At 60.1% G+C, this 19,413-nt stretch overlaps 1 protein-coding gene across 4 annotated transcripts in view; it reads right to left on the bottom strand.

Moving 5' to 3' along the window:
• DOCK6 (dedicator of cytokinesis 6) overlaps positions 1-19,413 on the bottom strand; it is a 43,960-nt gene that overhangs the window by 4,955 nt on the left and 19,592 nt on the right. The window contains exons 16-41 of one of the 4 annotated variants that reach the window (XM_055128387.1): positions 19,285-19,355; positions 19,059-19,197; positions 18,881-18,982; positions 18,318-18,404; positions 17,660-17,891; positions 17,255-17,416; positions 16,156-16,319; positions 15,594-15,698; positions 12,827-12,916; positions 12,486-12,581; positions 11,391-11,531; positions 8,542-8,655; positions 8,261-8,431; positions 7,425-7,564; positions 7,140-7,309; positions 5,988-6,148; positions 5,698-5,880; positions 4,618-4,744; positions 4,334-4,418; positions 4,140-4,236; positions 2,801-2,935; positions 2,421-2,573; positions 1,842-2,000; positions 1,643-1,743; positions 1,304-1,496; positions 1,063-1,206 (exon numbers count right to left, since the gene is read on the bottom strand). In XM_055128387.1, the coding sequence (XP_054984362.1) occupies positions 1,063-1,206; positions 1,304-1,496; positions 1,643-1,743; positions 1,842-2,000; positions 2,421-2,573; positions 2,801-2,935; positions 4,140-4,236; positions 4,334-4,418; positions 4,618-4,744; positions 5,698-5,880; positions 5,988-6,148; positions 7,140-7,309; positions 7,425-7,564; positions 8,261-8,431; positions 8,542-8,655; positions 11,391-11,531; positions 12,486-12,581; positions 12,827-12,916; positions 15,594-15,698; positions 16,156-16,319; positions 17,255-17,416; positions 17,660-17,891; positions 18,318-18,404; positions 18,881-18,982; positions 19,059-19,197; positions 19,285-19,355 (3,522 nt within the window). The other 3 variants (XM_055128383.1, XM_055128384.1, XM_055128385.1) reach the window with 3 other exon arrangements.

Raw genomic sequence — 19,413 nt, 5'->3', positions numbered from 1 at the left:
GGGTTTGATCCCCAGCATCCCATATGGTCCCCCGAGCACCACCAGAAGTAATTCCTGAGCACGCAGAGCCAGGAGTAACCCCTCATCACTGCCGGGTGTGACCCAAAAAGCTAAATAAATAAATAAATAAAATGCAGTGTTGAGGGGCAGGTTTATAGGGCTGGGGAGAGGGCTCTGCCCTACATGATCCCTAGATCCAAACCAGGGCACTGCAGGGGCTGGAGCGATAGCACAGCGGGTAAGGCGTTTGCCTTGCATGCGGCTGACCCAGGTTCAATTCCCAGCATCCCATATGGTCCCCTGAGCACCACCAGGGGTAATTCCTGAGTGCAGAGCCAGGAGTGACCCCTATGCATCACTGGGTTTGACCCAAAAAGCAAAAAAATAAAAAAATAAAAGGGGCTGGAGTGATAGCACAGCGGGTAGGGCGTTTGCCTTGCACACGGCTGACCCGGGTTCAATTCCCAGCATCCCATATGGTCCCCCAAGAGCACCGCCAGGAGTAATTCCTGAGTGCTGAGCCAGGAATAACCCCTCTGCATCGCTAGGTGTGACCCAAAAAGCAAAAACAAACAAGCAAACAAAACAGGGCACTGCAGGATACCCCCCATGCTAGCACCCAGTGGGGCAATAGCTAAAAAAAAAAAAAGCCAAACAAAAATCACAAAACCAGGGTTTGAGATAGTCCAGCAGCGTGGACGGAAGGAGGCTACTTGCTTTGCACACAGCGTTTGAACCCCGGCACAGCATAGAAAGTTTCCCCACCCCTTGCCCCCAGCCCTGCCAGGAGTAAGCCCTGAGCACTGTCAGGAGAAAGCCCTGAGCACTGTCAGGTGTGGCTCAAAACCCAACCAAACAAAAACCCAACCAAACATGGCCTGGTTGGGGTGGAATGTTTTGGGGCTTGTGTGGAATGAACTCCTCCACCATAGCCTGAGGTGGGCTGCAGGAGGCGCGGTTCCACCCCCCCATCCCGCGCTGTGTCTCCCAGCCCATCTCCTGCGGGACCGGGCCAGAGGCGTTGCTCTCTACTGCCCCCTGCCGACGGGCCCCAGCGCTCACCAGGGTGAAGTAGGCGGCCGCCTGCTCCAGCAGCGCCACCAAACCCAGCTCCGTGAAGTGCTTCCCGGAACAGAAGCCCTCCTCATCGGGTGACAGGATGTCATCAGAGATGGCCGACTCCTCCAGCACGTTGGACGAGATGTTCTGCGGTGAGGCACGCGGCGGCGTCAAACTCAAACTCGGTCAGGAGCCCAGCCCCGCCCCCACCGCACTGACACGCCCCCTAGTCGGACCCACTCACCTGGAAGGAGACGCAGCCTATGGGCAGGTGGCGGCTGTCCTCCAGCAGCGCCAGGTACTCGGCCACCAGGGCGGCCGCGTGCACCATGCACTGGGCGGCCTCGGCGTGGTTGCCCAGCTCAGCGTGCTTGCCCGCCATGTTCTGCAGCCACGTCAGCCGCAGGTCCGGGGAGCCCTGGTAGCCCCTGGCAATCCTGGGGCCACGGGAGGGCCGGTGAGGAGGCGGGGATCCCAGCCACCGGCCCCATCCACCAGCAGGGCTGTGCATGGACCCCGCACGTGCCCACACGTGCTCTTGTGCAGGGCTTATCTCCACCCACTTGCTCTCCAGCCCCCTCACCTGTACATGAGGTCAATGAGCATCTCGGGGTCTTCCTGATGCTCCTTCATCTTCACCGTGTCTGTCAGAATCATGTGCAGGTTGAACATCAAGTCCTGGACCTGCAGCGGGAGGGGCGAGGGCCGGGGCTGGGTGTGAGCACGAAGCGCAGGGCGCCAGGGGGAGCGCGGGGTGGGGGTGAGGGGTGGTGGCAGGACACCTGCTCAGCAAAGGCACTGTCCCGCAGGCCCACGTCCTCCTCCGCGTAAGTGAGGATGGTCTTCAGAGAACGCCGCAAATGGTCTTCACTGAAGTTCTGGGTCGTCCCCACCAGGGACGAAAGTGACATGGTCACCTGCATCTTCACTCGGGCGAAGTTCTGTGGGTGCAGAGATGGGAGAGGAGAGGAGATTCGTGTCCAGGTCCAGGCAGCTCACCCCAGGGCCTGACTTAACCTGTCCACCCAACATGCGCAGGCCACGCCTACCCACAGACCCCCCCCACCCCTACAAGACCATGCCTACCCACAGCCAGTTGAAAGCCAAGACCACGCCCCAAAGCAATGCAGGCCACACCCACCCAGGCCCCAGGGCCTTGCTTAGGCAGCAACTATGAGGCCATGCCCCCTGGAGCCACACCCACATCTAGGGCCACGCCCCAACACCCACAGGCCGTGCCCACATGGACCCACCATCCCCAGGCTATGCCCACGTTCACATCCATCCTTAGCACATCACAGGAGGCGTGCCCCCTGCAGCATCCCCCCCCACGTACTTGAGTGGCCCACCGGCCCCCTTACATTGCCGATCTCGAAATTCTGGCGCATGAGGAGGTAGAGGGATGCGCTGGCGTGCGTGCGGATGGCGCTGATGCGGCTACCGCAGTGTCGCAGGAGCCGCAGGCAGAGGTCAGCGCACAGCTCCGTGTCTTCCTCGAACAGCAGCTCCGGGAACTGCCGCGCCCCCCGAGGCCAAGACAGACAGCAATCAGGAGGCCACCCAGCGCGACCGGGCTCCGTGTTCCCGGGGGAACGCGCGCTGGGGTCTGTGTCTAGGATTCTCCCTCTTTGGCAGAACGCAGACGGCTCTGCAGACCTGGGTTTGACGCCCCTGCTGTGTGGCGCTGCCACTCTGACCTCCGAGTCCGGGGGAAAAGGAGACCCCAGGGGATGGTTCGCACCTTGGACACCAGAGATCGCTGCGTGGCCAGCCCGTGCTGCAGGAAGAGGGCGCTCTGAGCACTGCCCAGGCTGTAAAGCACCACCTTCAGGACTGCCCCCAAGATGCTCTCCCGGGCCTCTGACAGCATCACAGTCTGTGGGGCGGGAGATACGGCTGTTAGACCTAGCACAGGGCTTAAGCTGCTGACCTTGCATGTGGACACCCCCAGTTCAATCCCTGGCACTTACTGTGATAGTATAGCCGGGAAGGCGCTTGTCTGGCAACGGGCTGACCCAGGTCTGATACCTGGTACCACATATGGTCCCCAGGAGTCACCCCTGAGCATGGGGCTGACCCAGGTTTTATTCCCCGGTACCACACATGGTCCGCCAAGGGTGATCTCTGAGCACAGAGCCAGGAGTAAGCCCTGAGCACAACCAAGTGCGAGAAAAAGAATAAGAATTCCCCCTCCCCGCCAAAAGAAAAGAAAAAGAAACCTAACTGCATCTAAAAAAAAAAAAAAAAAAAAAAAGAGCTGGAGAGGTGGCTCCATGGACTGGAGACAAGGCAGGTTGTTTTTAATTTTTGATTTTTGTGGTTTTGGGCCACACCTGGTGGTCCTTAGGGGTTACTCCTGACTCTGTGCTCAGGAATTATTCCTGGCGTTGCTCAAGAGACCACATGGCATGCCGGGGATCGAACCTGGGTCAGACACACGCAAGGCAAGTGCCCCTGCGTGCTGTGCTATCACTCCAGCCTCTTGAGGGTAAGTTTTCCATATGAAAGAATTTGATTCCCCAGAGCCACATTGTTCCCCAAGCATCACCAAGAGTGACCAATGGGCACTGAGCAGGGAGGAGCTCCTGAGTATTTCTGGGTTTGGCCCCACCTCCCAAAAAAACAAGCCTCAAAAAAAAATGAAGAGGAGGCTGGAGCAATAGCACAGCGGGAAGGGCGTTTGCCTTGCATGCGGCCGACCCAGGTTTGATTCCCAGCATCTCATATGGTCCCCTGAGCATGGCCAGGAGTAATTTCTGAGTGCAAAGCCAGGAGTAGCCCCTGAGCATCGCCCAGTGTGACCCAAAAAGAAAAAAAAAAAAAATGCTGGCGAGCCGGAGCGATAGTACATTGGAGAGGGCGTTTGCCTTGCACGTGGGCAATCCCGGTTCCATCCCCAGCGTCCTATATGGTCCTCCAAGCACTGCCAGGAATAATTCCTGAGTGTAGAGCCAGGAGTAACCCCTAAGTATCTCTGGGTGTGACCCAAAAAGGGAAAAAAAAAAAAAGGAAGAAAGAAAGAAAGAAAAAAGTGCTGGGGTGGGGGTCAGGGTCAGAGAGGGAGCTGGAGGAAGCGTTACCTGCACGATGATCTCGAGAGTGTCCAGAACCACCAGGCTGGCCTCGGTCGCCAGGTTCCCGTCCACCAAGGCCTCGTGCTCCATTTCCTCCTTGGTCCTGGACAGCACAGGTGAGGCACAAGGGACATCAGACTCCAGCTGATTCCCCAAAACCAGGCCTGACCCCCAGGGAACGGCCAGGCCCCCACACCCACTTGTCCACACGATCCGAGGTTTGCCTCCAGTGCGTGACGCTCTTCCGCCAGCGGACATTCTCCTGGGGCCCGAACGGGTTCCTCTCTGGGGGCCACACATGTGCGGGAACAGAAGGACAGCAGCACGGTGAGACCCACACCGAGAGGCCCCAGGCGGGGGAGCCGGGAGGTGGGCAAAAGGGGCTGCGTAGCAGAGGCAGGGCCTGAACCCCCACGGAGAGGCCGGGGCAGGAACCGAACCCACGGAGGTCCCCGGCGCAGGCGCAGAGGGAGCCCGGCCTCACCGCGGCTCCGGCGCACCATCTCCTGCCGCGCCCCGATGGTGCCCAGGATGGCCTCCTCCAGCCGCGCCTTCATGTCCAGCGACTTCTTGAAGGTGAGGCTGTTGATGCGCTCGAAGGCCTTCTTTCCCTGGGGGGCCGAGAAGCCGCTTCAGGGGAGCCTCTCGCTCCCCTTCCTGCTGGCAACGCTCCTGGCACGTTTTGTTTCTCTGTTTGGCGCCACACTGGGGGGGTGCTCAGGGCTCACTCTCTGCTCAGGGATCATTCCTGGTGAGGGGAGCTCAGGGGACCTTGTGGTGTTGGGGATTGGACCCGGGTTGCCTTCACCTCCCTGGCCTGAGCTCTGTTGGAAGGACTGCAGGGAACTGGCGGCCAGAAAGAAGGGCCCTTGCTGGCCTGCAGCTGACAGCTTTGATCTCAGCATCACCTCGGGTCCACCGAGCACCACAAGGGGGCACTCCTGAGCATGGCTGGGTGTGGTGCAAACTCTCCCCACCCCCCAAATAAGACACAGGCAAGAATTCCCCCTCTATTCTTTTTCTTCCTGGGTGGGTCACACCCAGTGATGTTCAGGGCTGACTTCTGGCTCTGCACTCAGGAATTACTCCTGGCGGTGCTTGGGGGACCATATGGGATGCCGGGGATTGAACCCTGGTCGGCTACGTGCAAGGCAAATGCCCTACCCTGCTATTGCTTGGCCCCTCCCCCTCTATTCCTATGGGTGGCTCTGGGGGTCAAACCCTGAGTTCCACAGATGCAAGGCAAGAACTCCCCAAAGGCCTGGAGAGATAGTACAGCAGGTAATGTACTTGCCTTGCCCGTGACTCACCTGGGTTCGATCCCCGGCATCCCATATGGTCCCCTGGGCATTGCCAGGAGTGATACTTGAGTGCAGAGCCAGGAGTCAGCCCTGAGCATCACCAGGTGTGAGCCCTCACCAAGAAAAGAGAGGTGTCTCGGGGTGCTGTCTCCCTCACCTGACACCCACCCCTTTACATTTCAGAATATCAAGAGTCACACCCACAGCCCCTCGCCCCGAGGCCTGCAGCCTGCCTGCCCCAGGCGTCCCCAAGGCGTCCACACCTTGTACTCGAAGGCAGCCAGGCAGAGATACAGCAGGTCCAGCAGGCGGCCGAGCTGCGGCAGCGCCAGGTCAGCAGCCCAGCGCTGCAGGAGGGCCGGCTCGGCGTTCTTCAGGACCCAGAGGACGCACACCAGGAGCGTGCGGCTGGACTCGGCTGAGAGCGGGCAGCCTGAGCGGGTGGCCTGCGACCAGAGAGGGAGGCCATGGTGGTCACCTTCTCTCCCTGTGACAGCGGGGAAAGGGCCAGTGGGTGTCCGGGACAAGCACCCACCCCCACATCCATGCTCACCGTCCCCGGGCCTTGGGAAATGCTCCCCCGGGATCCGGGTGACAGGGGGCCCCCTGCAATGGCCATGGCCACGGAGGGATTGATGGTGCTTCCAAAGTCCTCATCCCCTTCCGTGTCCGAGTCCAGCATGGAGGCGAGTCTCGACCGCTGGCCGGGGCCCTCTGTAGGGAGTGAAGGGTGGGGCTGTGCTGTGCCAAAGGTCACCGCCTCCGAAGGGGCTAGCCCACTGAGAACAGCCCCCTGCAATGTGGACAGGCATCAGCCTTAGTCCCCAGCCTGTGCCCTGTCCACTGCCCCCACCGGCACACCCAGATCAGCGAACGTGAACGGACACACCCACACTTGGCATCTCCCCTTTAGAGATTTATTGTTGGCTTTTTTTCCCCCCTCTTTTGGGTCACATCTGGAGGTGCTCAGGGGTTATTCCTGGTGCTGCTAGGGAGGACCCTATGGGATGCGGGGGATCGAACCCCGGTCAGCCGAGTGCAAAGCAAACGCCCTCTCTCTTAGATTAACACTCCAGTCTCTCCACTTCTGAAATTTAAAGTAACTCCCCAGGGTCCAGAGTGAAAGTACAGCAGGGAGGATGTTTGCCTTGCATGCAGCCGACCTGGGTTCGATCTCTAGCATCCCTCAGGGTCCCCCAAGTACCGCCAGGAGTAATTCCTGAGTGCAGAGTAAGGCGTAACCCCTGTGCATCACTGGTGTGAACCCAAAAAACCAAAAGTAAATAAAATACATAAAATAACTCCCCAGGCACCTGGCCACCAGCCCCCCCCCCCCGCCAAGAGCCCTCCAACATTCACATAACCCCTGGAAGCAGATGCTGCTACCCCTGGACTCAATTTTGTTTGAGGGGGCAGTGAGCCACACCCTGCAGTGCTCAGAGGCTACTCCAGCTCTGTAGTTGGGGGGGGGGTGCTCAAACAGTGCTTGGGGGACCCTGTGATGCCAGGGATGGAATCTGGGTCCTCCCTGAAAAAGGCGAAGTGCCTGAACCCCTGTACTCTGCCTCTGGCCGCCTGCCCTCCTTCGACCAAAGCTGGGCTCAGGGCGGGTACCACCCGGGGCTCCTGACTGTTCTCCCCCGAGACCTGAGCCTTCCGTGCCTGTCCATGCCCCTCCATGCTGGGATGGCCCCGGCCTGCTGACCAGCAAAGTCGTGCAGCCTCGGCAGCGTGTCCCGGGCGAGTGGCAGCAGCGGCAGGTACAGTTCGGCCACGCGGGCCTTGACAGTGGGGTCAGTGTAGCGGGGGTCCACGTCGTGTCCACACAGTAGGCTATGGACACCACTGATGGCCTTCTTGTGTAGCAGGGATGCCCTGGGGGTTCGGAGGAGTCAGGTGCTCAGGACAGAGCCCACCTGGCTCCCAGACCTCTAGGCCCATCACAGGGCGGGTTGGGGGGAGGTGGGATGCGGGCAGAGGCTGGACTCACCCCTCGGCTTCGGGTTCTAGGGCCAGCGCCAGCTCGGTCAGCAGGAGTCCAGCCAGGAAGTGCTGCTGCCGAAAGGGCCCGCTCAACTCGAACATGCTGGCCACCTTAGGGTCAGGGGCCTGGCTGGAGAAAGTGGAGCTCTGCGGCAGAGGGAGCCAGAGGTCAAAGGTCAGAGGGGAAAGGTTAGGGAACTCATCTTTTCTTTTTTTTGCTTTCTGGGTCACTCCTGACTCTGCACTCAGTAATCCTGGCGGTGCTCAGGGGACCCTGTGGGATGCTGGGAATCGAACCCGGGTCAGCCGCGTGCAAGGCAAACGCCCTATCGCTCCAGCCCCGGGGGGAACTCATCTTAAACTGACTTGGGCACAAGGGCTGGAGGTTGGAGAGGTGAGACTGGAGGCCACTCATCCTGGGAGGCATAGCAGGGGTCAAAAGTCAGAGGTCAGGGGGTTGGAAAGATAATCCAGTGGGGAGGACATTTGCCTTGCATGCAGCTGACAAGGGTTCGATCTCTGGCACTGCCAGGAGTGATTCCTGAGTGCAGAGCCAGGCATCACCCCTGAGCATCGCCAGGGATCGCCAGGTATGTCCACCACCCCACCCCCACCCCCGCCCCAAAGCCCTCTGAGGTTTAAGAATTTAGATTTAGGGATGAGAAATGAGAGAAGCAGGTCCCCTAGGTCCAGGGTGAGGGGTCAGAGGCAAGATCTTGGTGAATCTCCCGAGGCAGAGGTGATGTCCATGGCACCCGGAGAGCGAGGAGGCACTCACTGAAGATGCACAGCTGGCTAGAAGTCAGAGGTCAAGGGGAGGAGTCAGAAGTGAGCCCCGCCCACCTGAGAGGTAGTGGACGAAACGGAGGGTGAGGGCGAGGCTGGCGGCGACAGCGGGCAGCACGGGAGGTTGAGGGTCACGTAGTGCTCGTGGCTGCACAGGATGCGCGTGAAGTCCATGCGCAGGGTGAGCAGCGCTGCTGGGTTGGGGGCGGACTGCAGCCTTGTGGCCACCTGCGTGTAGAGGGACGGTGAATTGGGGGACCCTGGAACGTGGCAGGCATCGCTCCGCCCACTGTGCCGTCCACCCGGCCCGCCGCGCTCTAGCCCGCGTCCACCCCTACCTGCTTATAGTGGCCGCGGATCAGGCTGAAGACGAAGCCGCGGTCGACCAGAGACAGCAGGTCGCTGAGGAAGAAGGCCAGGCTAGCATTGAGGCGCTCGGCCAGCTCCGCATCCTGAGAACACAGGGGGCCGGTCAGCCCACGTCCACATCCGCCCATCGAGCATCTGTATCCTCATAAGGGCATAAGGACTGGCGGCCACCAAGATCACCTGTGACCTACCCGCTCTCCCTGGGTTTATATGTGTCTTAGGAGCGGAGCTTTGTGGACTACATTTCCCAGCATGCCTTGCAGCGGAATCTAGCCATATGACCACATCCTGGCCAATAATGTGAAGAGGAAGAGTCACTTAAACGGAAGGGGTGCTGTGAGTCCTTCCCAGCCCATTGCCTGCAAACTAGGCTATGGTGGCCCAGTGCCATAATGAACTTCTATGGCCAGTCCCACACTCTGGAGCCCCGGGCTCCCCACCCCACCCCGCCTCGCAACTGACTATACTAGGAACTAAACCAGCTGTGCTTATGCAAATTAACATCTTCTCCGGAGGTATCTGCTATGTGCCACACCTCGTGAATATCTGCTGCATGCCCCGCTTACAGTCTTGGGGGACGTGGGTTAGTGGCAAACCATACTTAGAAGAATTCCAGATGCCTACTCCAGATGGAATCCCTGCACCCAACAGCTCCCACAAGCAAGGCCCAGGTATGCAGGTACCAGGACTAAATTTCCAAGCCTCATGGCGGCAGATGCGCCGGGGGTCCCACCCTGCGGCTCGCCACCAGCTCGGCGGCCTGTCACCTCGGTGACTAGCTGTCACCCCAACAAGCTTCGGCCGGGTGCCATCTAGGCAAACCAACAGCCCTGGTCCAGAGACTCCCAACTGAACCCCCAAATAGACTAGTGCCCTTAGGATCCCAGAAGCACACAGTTGCAAATCGGCCATGCAAACTCTCATGATATTCAAAATGAGCAATGGAAAATAAATTATCTAGTGTCTGCCCCCGGCAGGCAGGCTTGAATGGTGGTGGGAAAATTTGGGCAAAATATAATGACCAAAAGTAGACAGTATTGGGGAAATTGTCTTCCATAGAGGCAGGGTGATGACTGGAATGTGGGGGGGTGCAGGAGAGTGGATAATGGGTTCATTGGTGGTGGAAAATGTGCACTGGTGGAGGGACGGGTGTTCGATCATTGTATGGCTGAATCTCAAACATGAAAGCTTTGTAACTGTAACTCATGGTGATTCAATGAAATTAAAAAAAAAATAGAGGGGCTGGAGCGATAGCACAGCCGGTAGGGCGTTTGCCTTGCACGCGGTCGACCTGAGTTCAATCCCCAGCATCCCATATGGTCCCCTGAGCACCGCCAGGAATAACTCCTGAATGCAAAGCCAGGAGTAACCCCTGTGCATCGCCGGGTGAGACCCAAAAAGCAAAAAAAAAAAAAATAGAACCTATAATGAAGGTTTTGGCAAAATTTTAAAAAAATTAAAAATTAAAAAAAAAAAAGGATTCCAGAGAGTTCTGTCTATTATAGAGACAACAGAACAAATGGGGTCCAGAGAAACAGAGAGTGTGTTAAGGTGCTTGCCTTGCATGAGGCAGAATCAGGTTGGATCCTCCGGCACCCTGTATTGTGCCATGAGCACCATCCGCAGTAATCCTTGAGTATTAAAGCCAGGAGTAAGCCCTGAGCATTGCCGGGTGTGGCCCCCCCAAATCACAACAGGGCAGGGTGTTCTTTGCAAAGAAACCCAGGCCATGATAAAGACTAAAGGGGAAATTCCGGAGCAATATACAGCAGGGAGGGAGCCTGCCTTGTATGAGGGTAATCCGGGTTCGATCCCCAGCATCCCACAGGGTCCCTTGAGCAGCACCAGGAGTAATTCCTGAGCACAGAGCCAGGAATAACCCTTAAGCATGTTCTGGTGTGACCCAAAAATGCCAAAAAGTGAAAAAAGAGTGACAGGTGACAGGGAGAAAAGACACTCCAAGGAGATGGAAGAGTTAAGTGCAAAGCACAGAGCAAGTGCGGGGGCGCGGCCCTCCCCCCAGCCCGCTGTGCCAGCTACTCCTGCACCCGCTGAGAGAGCAGAGTGCAAGCAAAGGAAGGAAACACAAAGTCTCCCGGGCTCTGAGTCCACAGGGACCAGCACTGACGGTGCCTTGTGCAAGGAGCCTTCTACTCGTGGTCCCTAATGCAAGAGGAGGAATGACGCCGTGTGGCCTGTGACCAGTGTCACGCCATGACGAGGCTGCTTCGTCAGGGCCATGTCCTACCCTTTCGGGGACGGTTTCCTCACAATCTCCACTGGCCCCTGGGAACATCAGCTGCTGGGGAGGTGCCAGTGAACCAGACCTGAGACCTTTGAGACCAGTCCCAAAGTCCCACGGGGATTGCAAAAAAGGATCAGCCTGGCCCTGACCGGTATTTAAAGGATCTGGAATGTTCCCATCAAATCCAGAAATCCCATTATCTTTGCAAACCAGGCATCCTTGGCCACAGTGAATGAGCCCTCACCCGGAAGCCCCAGGGGGTGTTTTCTGGAACTAGTGGGTGAGGGTTCAAATCCCCACTCTGGGGAACTAGACAGTACAGTGGGGAGGGCAGTTGCCTCGTACACAACCTGATTTAATCCCTGGACCGCATATGGTCCCCCAAGCCCCAGCAGGAGTGCAGAGCCAGGAGAAAGCCCTGAGCACCATCAAGCATGTCCCCCACCTCCAAAAACACAAAACAAAAAGAAAGATGGAGGATGTAGAATGGCCACATCATCTAATAAATAAGACCGAGGATCTTAAAGCCAGGAGCATGGAGCAGGGCTGGCCGGCTGGTGGCTGAGCACTCACCTTATGGGCGCGGGTGATGACTTCTAGGCCCAGGGAGCCTGTCAGCGCAGTAATGTCATCCAGGAAGCGCCCAGGAAAGCGAAGTTTGCGGGGCGTGTCGAGCTTCTGGCCCAGGAGCAGGTGCAGCGCCATGCTTTTCACCTTGGGTGGGGGGGGGGAGATCGAGGCTTTAGCAGTGCTCCCCACCCTAGGGTCACATGGGGACAAGGGGCACCTGTCTATTCCAAGGAGGCACAGTGAAAAAAAGTATCACAAACGGAGGTCACTTCACAAGACAAGGGGGGCACAGGAAGGAAACAAGGTGGGAAGTCCATGGCCTGATCAAGGTTGAAGGTTGAGAAACACGGGCCAGAGCGATAGTACAGCGGGTAGGGCGTTTGCCTTGCAAGTGGCCAACCCGGGTTCAATCCCCCGCATCCCGTATGACCGCCCCAGCACGACTAGGAGTAATTCCTCAGTGCAGAGCCAGGAGTAACCCCTGAGCACTGCTGGGTATGACCCCCCAAAAAAGGTTGAGAAACACCGTTTTAGCCTGACTAAAGGGTGGGCACTGGCCACTGAGGCATCCGGTTTGGGAGGGCTACAACTTAGTATTTCAGGCAGGGGGCGGGGCCTGATACTTGGCTATGTTGTGGGCGGGGCATGACTGTGGGCAGCTCTTGATTGGGCGGTGGGCGGGGCCAGTTTGGAGTAAGGCCTGTGGGCAGCTCCTGATGGAGCTGTGGTCAGGGTATGCACCGTCCAGGCGAGAGTGCTGGGAGAGGAAAACTGCAGCCCGAGGGATGTTTGCTTCGGGGGCCAGCGCAGGCTCACCAGGCTGGAGGGGTTCCTCAAGACACCTCTCAAGGCGGTGATGGGGGTGATCTCTAGGGATCACAAAGTATTCCCTTTCTCTGGAGATCTCCTGGGGACTGGGAGAGTGTCTCTTTCCTGTTTAGCGATCTCAAGGGTTCTCCTCATCATCAAGGGTTCAGAAGAGTTTCAGAGCCCCCCGCCACACGCCCAAAGTTCTCCTTTCTCTCCTTGGGGGCCTCTGAGCTACACCTCCAGGGTGTCGAATGCCATCTCCAGAGGCGGGCACCGCAGGATTCTCACCATCAGCTGGAAGAAGAACCAGGCGTGCTGCAGGACGGTCTCTCGCACGGCACTGCCGCTAACCACCCACTGCAGGGCCAACTCCTCGTGCAGCAGCTGCGGACAGGGCAGGCGTCAGAGCCGGCCAGGGCGCCTCCTCCCCGTTCCCCAGTCTGGAGGGCTCAGGGTGCAGCAGGGGTGGCCGGGGTTAGCACAGCAGGAGGCCAAGCAGAAGGGGGCAGCAGGAGTAGCCGTGCCCTCTCCCTGGGCTCTGTGGGCAGGCAGGGCGGGGGTTGCTCTGGATCCCCTGGCTGGGTGGAAGGGGCCAACGTCACCCCACCCCCCGCTGCCTCCCCCACTACCTTCGGCACAGTGGGTCTCGGCTGGGTGGCTGGCGGGGCCGAGGAGCCCTCAAGGTAGGAGGAGGTGCGGTTAGGGTTGCGGTCGATGGCCTAGGATGGATGGATGATGAGGATGGGATGGCGGGATGGGATGGCGGGATGGGATGGTGGGATAAGATGGCAGGATAGAATGATGAGGATGGGATGGAGGGATGGGATGGAGGGATGGGATGACAAAGATAGGAGGGCCGGATGGGATAATGGGATGGAGGATGAGAATGGGAGAGCAGGATGGGAATGGGGACTAGGATGATGGGGGGATGGGAGGGCAGGATGAGAGGGGGGATGGGAGGGTGAGATGGGAAGGGGGATGGGAAGGGATGGGAGGGGGGATGGGAGGGGGATGAGAGGTGATGGGAGGGGGGATGGGAAGGGGGATGGGAGGGGGATGGGAGGCGATGGGAAGGGGGATGGGAGGGGGATGGGAGGCGATGGGAGGGGGGATGGGAAGGGGGATGGGAGTGGGATGGGAGGGTGGAATGGGAAGGGGGATGGGAGGGGGATGGGGAGGGGAGGGGGGATGGGAGGGTGGGATGGGAGGGGGATGGGAGGGGGGATGGGAGGGTGGGATGGGAAGGAGGATGGGAGGGGGGATGGGAGGGTAGGATGGGAGGGGGGATGGGACGGCAGGATGAGATGGCAGGACAGGATGATGGGGATGGGATGGCGCGATGTAGAGATGGGATGACGTATGGGATGACGAAGGTGACGAGGGACTGTTTGTTAGTGCAGGCACAGGTGGTGATGTGTGGATGGATGGGGAGATGCGCGTTCATGGAGATGAAGGCAGGCAGGGATGGAGAAGGAAGCCTCGGGTCAGAGATGAGAAAAGCGAGAAAAAATGAGTCAAGGAATGAGTGTGGGGGAGATGCCCAGCAGCCAGACACAGAGGCTGGCTTGTGGCCGGAACAGGAAGTGGCGAGGACAGAGGCAAGACTGTGGATGCTCGTGGAGGGGACTAGCAACTGGAGCGAGGGGGAGTGCGGAGGAGGGCAGAGAGCTGGGGAGCGGGTGGGTGGCGGAGCTGGAGTGAGTGTGAATCGGGGAGGAGAATCTGGGGGTGCAGGATAGCACACAGCAGGAGGAAGGCACCAGGTGTGGGGGGTGGGGGAGGGGCTTGACCAGCCAAAGGCACGAAAGAAGAGATGGTGAAGAAGGCGGAGAGTAGGGCAGAGGAGAGGGATGTCGATGGAAGTCACAGGAGCAGCCGAGACACAGCCTTGCTTGGGGCCTCAGTGTGCCCATCTGTGAAATGGGTCCAGGGGGGCTCAAGTTCCACTCTCCCTTCCTTCCTCCTCCACGGGCAGGAATTGAGGCAACTGGCAGGAAGAGGAGGTCCAGGGATGGGGTCAAACCAGCCCCACTCTGAGACCTGCCTTTAGACCCCCCCTCCCGGATCCCCCAGTCCCACGTGGCTCCTCCCTGGCACCATGTGGACCAATGTGGCCAAGCCCAGGCTCAGCGCCCCGACCTGCCTCACTCTCCACACCCCCATGTTTGAAGCAGCAGAGGCTGGGGCAAGTAAGAGTTAGAAGTGCCAGGGGGGACGGTCCAGCTCCCGTAAGGCCCGATTCCCAGCAGTGCAAGAGCAAAACGAGCCTGATCATGCTGCTGACCACGTGGCCTCCACGTGAGGCAGTGGGCACTGAGCTGGAACTGGGCCAGTACCGCCAGGTGCAGAAAAGGAAGCGCCCCCCAATTCCTAGTCTCTCTGTGCCTTGCGGATGCATAGCTCGGTCCCCACCTCCGCACATTCTTTCCCTGACAACCCGCCATCTCAGACTTCCCTGGCTACTGTCCTCACCCCTCGGGTCCCTGAAAAGCAACTGTCTCCCGGAGAAGCCACGAGAATTGGTCTGTTTCTTTTCTTTCTTTTCTTTACATTTTTTTGCGATGCTCAGGGGTTACTCCTGGCTCTGCACTCAGGAATCACTTCTGGCGGTGCCTGGCAGAGCCTATGGATGCCGGGAATAGAACCCGGCTCGGCGGCGGGCAAGGCCCGCGCCCTCCCAGCTGCACGATGGCTCTGGCCGGCAGCCTGCTTCTGCTCTCGTCGGCCAGGCTCATGCACTGGTTTGACAGGAGGCCAGGAACCCAGCGGGTAGGTGGGGCCAAGGATCGGACCCCCTAACCCAAGCCCACCTGTGATGCTCTCTCATTCCTTCCCTGGCCTGAGAACTCAGTCTGCTGAGCTGAGCACTTTGTTTTGAGTCTTTCCTGCCTCAGCACCCAGGGCTCTGGGCTGAGCCCAGAGCAGAGACAGGCTTCAAACTCATGTCTGAAGGCAGATCTGTCCCAGCACTAGGGTAGCTACCCCAGGGGTCCCCTGCCTGAAAGGGGATAGGGGAGCCCAGAGTTTCAATTCTGCTCCCCTGGCACCATTGAGGCTACTACACTAAAGGCACAGGCAGAGCCCCATAGGTGACCCTAAAAGGGAGAGGGCGGGGCCAGGCCAGGCAGTGAGATTAGAGCGGCTGTGGTTTGCATATCATTTGCATGTTATTTGTATGTGCCCTTGTGACCCTCCTGGGGGAGGGGATGGAGGTGACCCCCATGAAGCCCAACCCTCTGACTATCTCCAGGGCCCCACACTGGGGCAGGAGCAGTCTGCTGCCTCCTTCAGGCAGTCCCCCCGGGTTAGTCAGCCCCTACCAGGAAGAGCAGCATGAGTTCATGCAGAGTGGGGCACACACACGTGCAAGTGCAACGGGGCGGGAAGGGAGGGCACCTGTCTGGGCTCAACCCCACAGTAGGGCGGCACCCGCCGCAGCACCGCCTTGCTGCCTCCCGGAGCATAAGCGGAATTCACCCAGGAGTGCGAGCGGTCCACAGCCTAGAGACACACGGGTAAGCGGGCGAGACATGGGCCTGGGAGGATAGACAGGCGGACACACCAGCTGGCCGGCCTGCCAATGTCCTGCCCGCAAACGCGGCACACGATCCCGGCCGACCTCGTTTTGTTTTTTTCTGTTTGCTTGGGGCCACACCAGGACTCAGGGATCACTCCTGGCAGAGCTGGGGGGCGGGGACCCCGATAGGGTGCTGGGGATCGACCCGGGTCGGCAGTGGCGTGCAAGGCCAGTGTCCTCCCCGCACTGCTACCTCTCGGGAGCCTTGGGTGGCGATGCCCAGTGCAAAGCCTGGGCACCAGCCCCTCTCCCACTCCTCCTGCCCACTCAGCCGACGGCGGCACCGTGGGATTTCCAGTCCTCTGTCCATGGTGAGATCCTTTGCCCACACACTGGGCAGCAGGGCCGCGGAGGCCGACATGCCTGGGCCCCTCGCCCTACCTTGCTGGCCAGGATGCGGGAGACCTCGTCATCCACAGAGCCCAGGGCCACCGCCAGGTCGGGGTTGCTGCTGCTGATGCTTTTTGATCGGGCCAAGTAGAGGCTGGCGGGGCGGCTGGAGCCCCGGGTCAGCGTGGCGGGCTGCACGGTGACTGCGGGGGCCCCTGAGGACGGAGGGCGAGTGGTCAGCCTGGTTCCTGTCTGCCCAACCTCCCCCTGCTCCCTCAGCAAAGCCACTTCCTCAGCCAGAAATTGAATTTAGAAGCCGGAGCAACAGGACCCCGGGAAGCTGCTTGCCTTGCATGGGGGCGACCCGGGTTCGATCCCTGGCATCCCATAGCATGCCCTAACCATGCCAGGAGTAATATTCCTGAGTGCAGAGCCAGGAGTGGCCCCTGAACATTGCCCAGTGTGACCCAAAATAGTGAAAAACAAAACAAAACGAAACAAAAACAGAGAGAACTCAGTGGGCAAGGATGGTAGGCAGGAGGCCCGAGTCTGACCCCTAGCACCAGAGGGGGCCCCTGAGGGAACCCTAAATACCCGAACCAAGAGACTCCATGAGTAGGGGTGGGTGTGGTTAAAAAAAAAAAAGCAAAATACTGAGAGCAGTGCCCAGTCCCAGCCACTGCCCACAGTGTTAGTGGTTTTGATTAATCACTTAGCAGATGACGAAAACAAAATAATCCCACTTTAATGGGTTGGTTGCATTTGGCATGGAAAATCCCTGCGGGGGGTTGGGGGGGTTGAGGGGGAATGGCTCTTGATCGCCATTTGTATAAACAGGAAACAGACCCAGACAAGTGCAGTCACTGGGACGGCACCGTGGAGCTTGAGGGCATCAGAACTGGAATCCAAACTTCACTCAGTGCCCATCAGGAGCCCCACAGAAAAACTACCCAGGATGCTTGCTGATTGGCTAAATTGCCTGACAGTCCAGAGACCCATCCCTGGGGGCGGGGTCAAAAGGTGGCTTTGCAAAAACGGCCTAGTGACCTCCCGGCCTTGGCACCTGCAGCTCCTCCTGCCCGGGATGCTCTCCTTCCAGATAGTTCCCAGCGCCCACCTACCCCGGGGCAGGGGCTCCACCAACACTCACCGCCAGACAGACTGAGCTCCGTGCCAGGCAGGCGGAAGGCATAGTAGACGTAGGCCGCCAGCAGTGGGCAGTGACCGCGGCTGTCCTGGGCGGCCTCCAGGCTGCGGTGGACGATGCTGACCACATGAGCCATTGCTTCAAAGGCTCCTCGGCCCAGGTTCACTGCCAGGCAGGACACGGGTCAGGTCCCGGGGCCCTGGGCTGGCCATCTCCCCCAGGAAGCAACCGGCGGGCGCAAGGGCCCAGGAGGACGTCAGAGGATTCTTGCTCTGCGCACAGAGGGCCGCGGGCCATTTTCCGCTGGGGAAACTGAGGCCAGAGGGCTCAGTGAGCTCCCAGGCACTGGGACAGGGGTCAGGAGCTCCTCTGACCAAAGGGGGTAAACTGAGGCATGAGCCCACTCACCGATCTGGCCGCAGATGATCGGGGGCCGTACGACCAGGTGCACGAGTTTGTCCAGGACGTGGTGGGAGAAGGCCACGAGGGGCTCGGGGCTGGCCAGGCGCAGGGCAGCCATGCTGGCGCGCAACTCCTGCTCCACCGTGGCCTCGTTCAGCACCGCGTCCTTGAGGCGGAACGGGAAGGCCCCCTCCTCCAAGACATGCACCAGAGTGAAGAACTTATCTAGGTGGGGGTCCTGGTGGAGGTGGGTGAGGAAGGGTACCAGGGGTGAGCCAGGTGGGGCCAGAGAAGATGGGGGCCGTGCTAATAGACAGGGGTACTATGGGCAGACCCAGCAGATATTCGACATAGGAAGGAAGGAGAAAAGGGATGGGTGCAAGGGGAGCGTAGATTCGATGCTCGGCACCGCCCGCTCCCCAGAGCACATCACAAGTGTCCCCCACTTCACATGAAAAGGGGGACATGAGCCCATGCTAGGAGCCCGCGCCCCAGGGCCCAGCCGCCCCCACCTGAGTCAGCAGCTGCTCTGGGAACCCGCCCAGATGACCAAAGTCACGTCCCTGTTCACATCCCAGGCCGGCCCAGGCCGCTGGCCGCTGGCCATGTTGCCCAATGCTGCCACCTCCGGCCTCCTGGTGTCCCCCCCAAGCCCTCCCCCTACCTGGGGGTGTACGGAGGACACGGCCGTGAGCTCCACACTGAACACGCCCTTGTGGCCGTCCACCCAGCGCATGCCCGGCAGCGCCACCTGCGGGAGCGAGGGGTACACAGGTGGGCACCGGCCCCGCCCCCCCGCCGCCCACTAAAACGCAATGGTGGACCGTCCTGGGGAGGGGCATGGAAGGCGGAAGGGGTGGGGGTTCAGGGCAGAGCTCTGGGGAGAAATGAATGGACTGAGTGTGAAGGTGGGGGCCCGGGGACATGGGGCAGCATGGATGGTGGGGGCGTGATGGACCCCAGGTTCTGAAGCACCCCAGTAGTGTGGTTACAAAGGGCCCTGGAGGCAGGCACGGCTGTGGGTGAGGGGGGGAGGGAGTGGGCAGCTCAGAGAGGCTAGTGGGGACAGTGGGACAAGGATGGGGTGAAGAGGCAGGTGGGGGACGCTGCCCGGGCTCGATCCCTGAGCACAAAGCCTGGAGTCAGCCCGGAGCACTGCTGGGTGACATCCCAAACAGAAGAAAAACACCGGAAGTGAGGGGCGCAGAGGTCGGTCGCGGCACCTACGTCGGGGGTGAGCACGGAGTAGCTGGGCGGCGGTTGGTCCACGGACACCGGGAGGCAGAAGGGGCCGGTCCGGAGGCGGCCGTGCTGCAGGAGCGGGACCCACTGCGGAGAGCGGAGGCCCCGGTCAGGCCCGGGCTGCGGGGGGCCGCGAGGGGGGGGTGCACAGGGCGGGACTCACCGTGAACCCCACGGGGGTCTCCAGGGCCGTGCCAGGCCGGGGCTGGCAGCTGATGTGGTAGAAGGTGAAGAGCAGGTGGTGGTTCTCGGTGACGCAGGCGGGCAGCCGCAGCTTGAACTCCTCGTAGAACTCGGGGGACCTGGCGGGACGGCGGCCGTGGGGTGGGCGCGGGGTCCCCCTCCCCAGCCTCACTTCCGCCCGCCGCCTCTTCCTGCGCCCCCCTTACTTGTTATGGTAGACCACCGGCGTGAAGGCCTCGCGGGTGAACTCACTGCAGCTGGACTTGCCGAAGATGACCTGGGGGGAGGCGGGCGCGCGTGAGGGACCCGGCCGGGGGTCCCCGCTGCCCCGCGGC

The sequence above is a fragment of the Sorex araneus genome, chromosome 2 (assembly GCF_027595985.1).
Source record: "Sorex araneus isolate mSorAra2 chromosome 2, mSorAra2.pri, whole genome shotgun sequence".
In the NCBI taxonomy this organism is placed as follows: Eukaryota; Metazoa; Chordata; class Mammalia; order Eulipotyphla; family Soricidae; genus Sorex; species Sorex araneus.
Note: the sequence above shows the minus strand (reverse complement) of the source record. Positions and strands in the feature narration are given on the sequence as shown.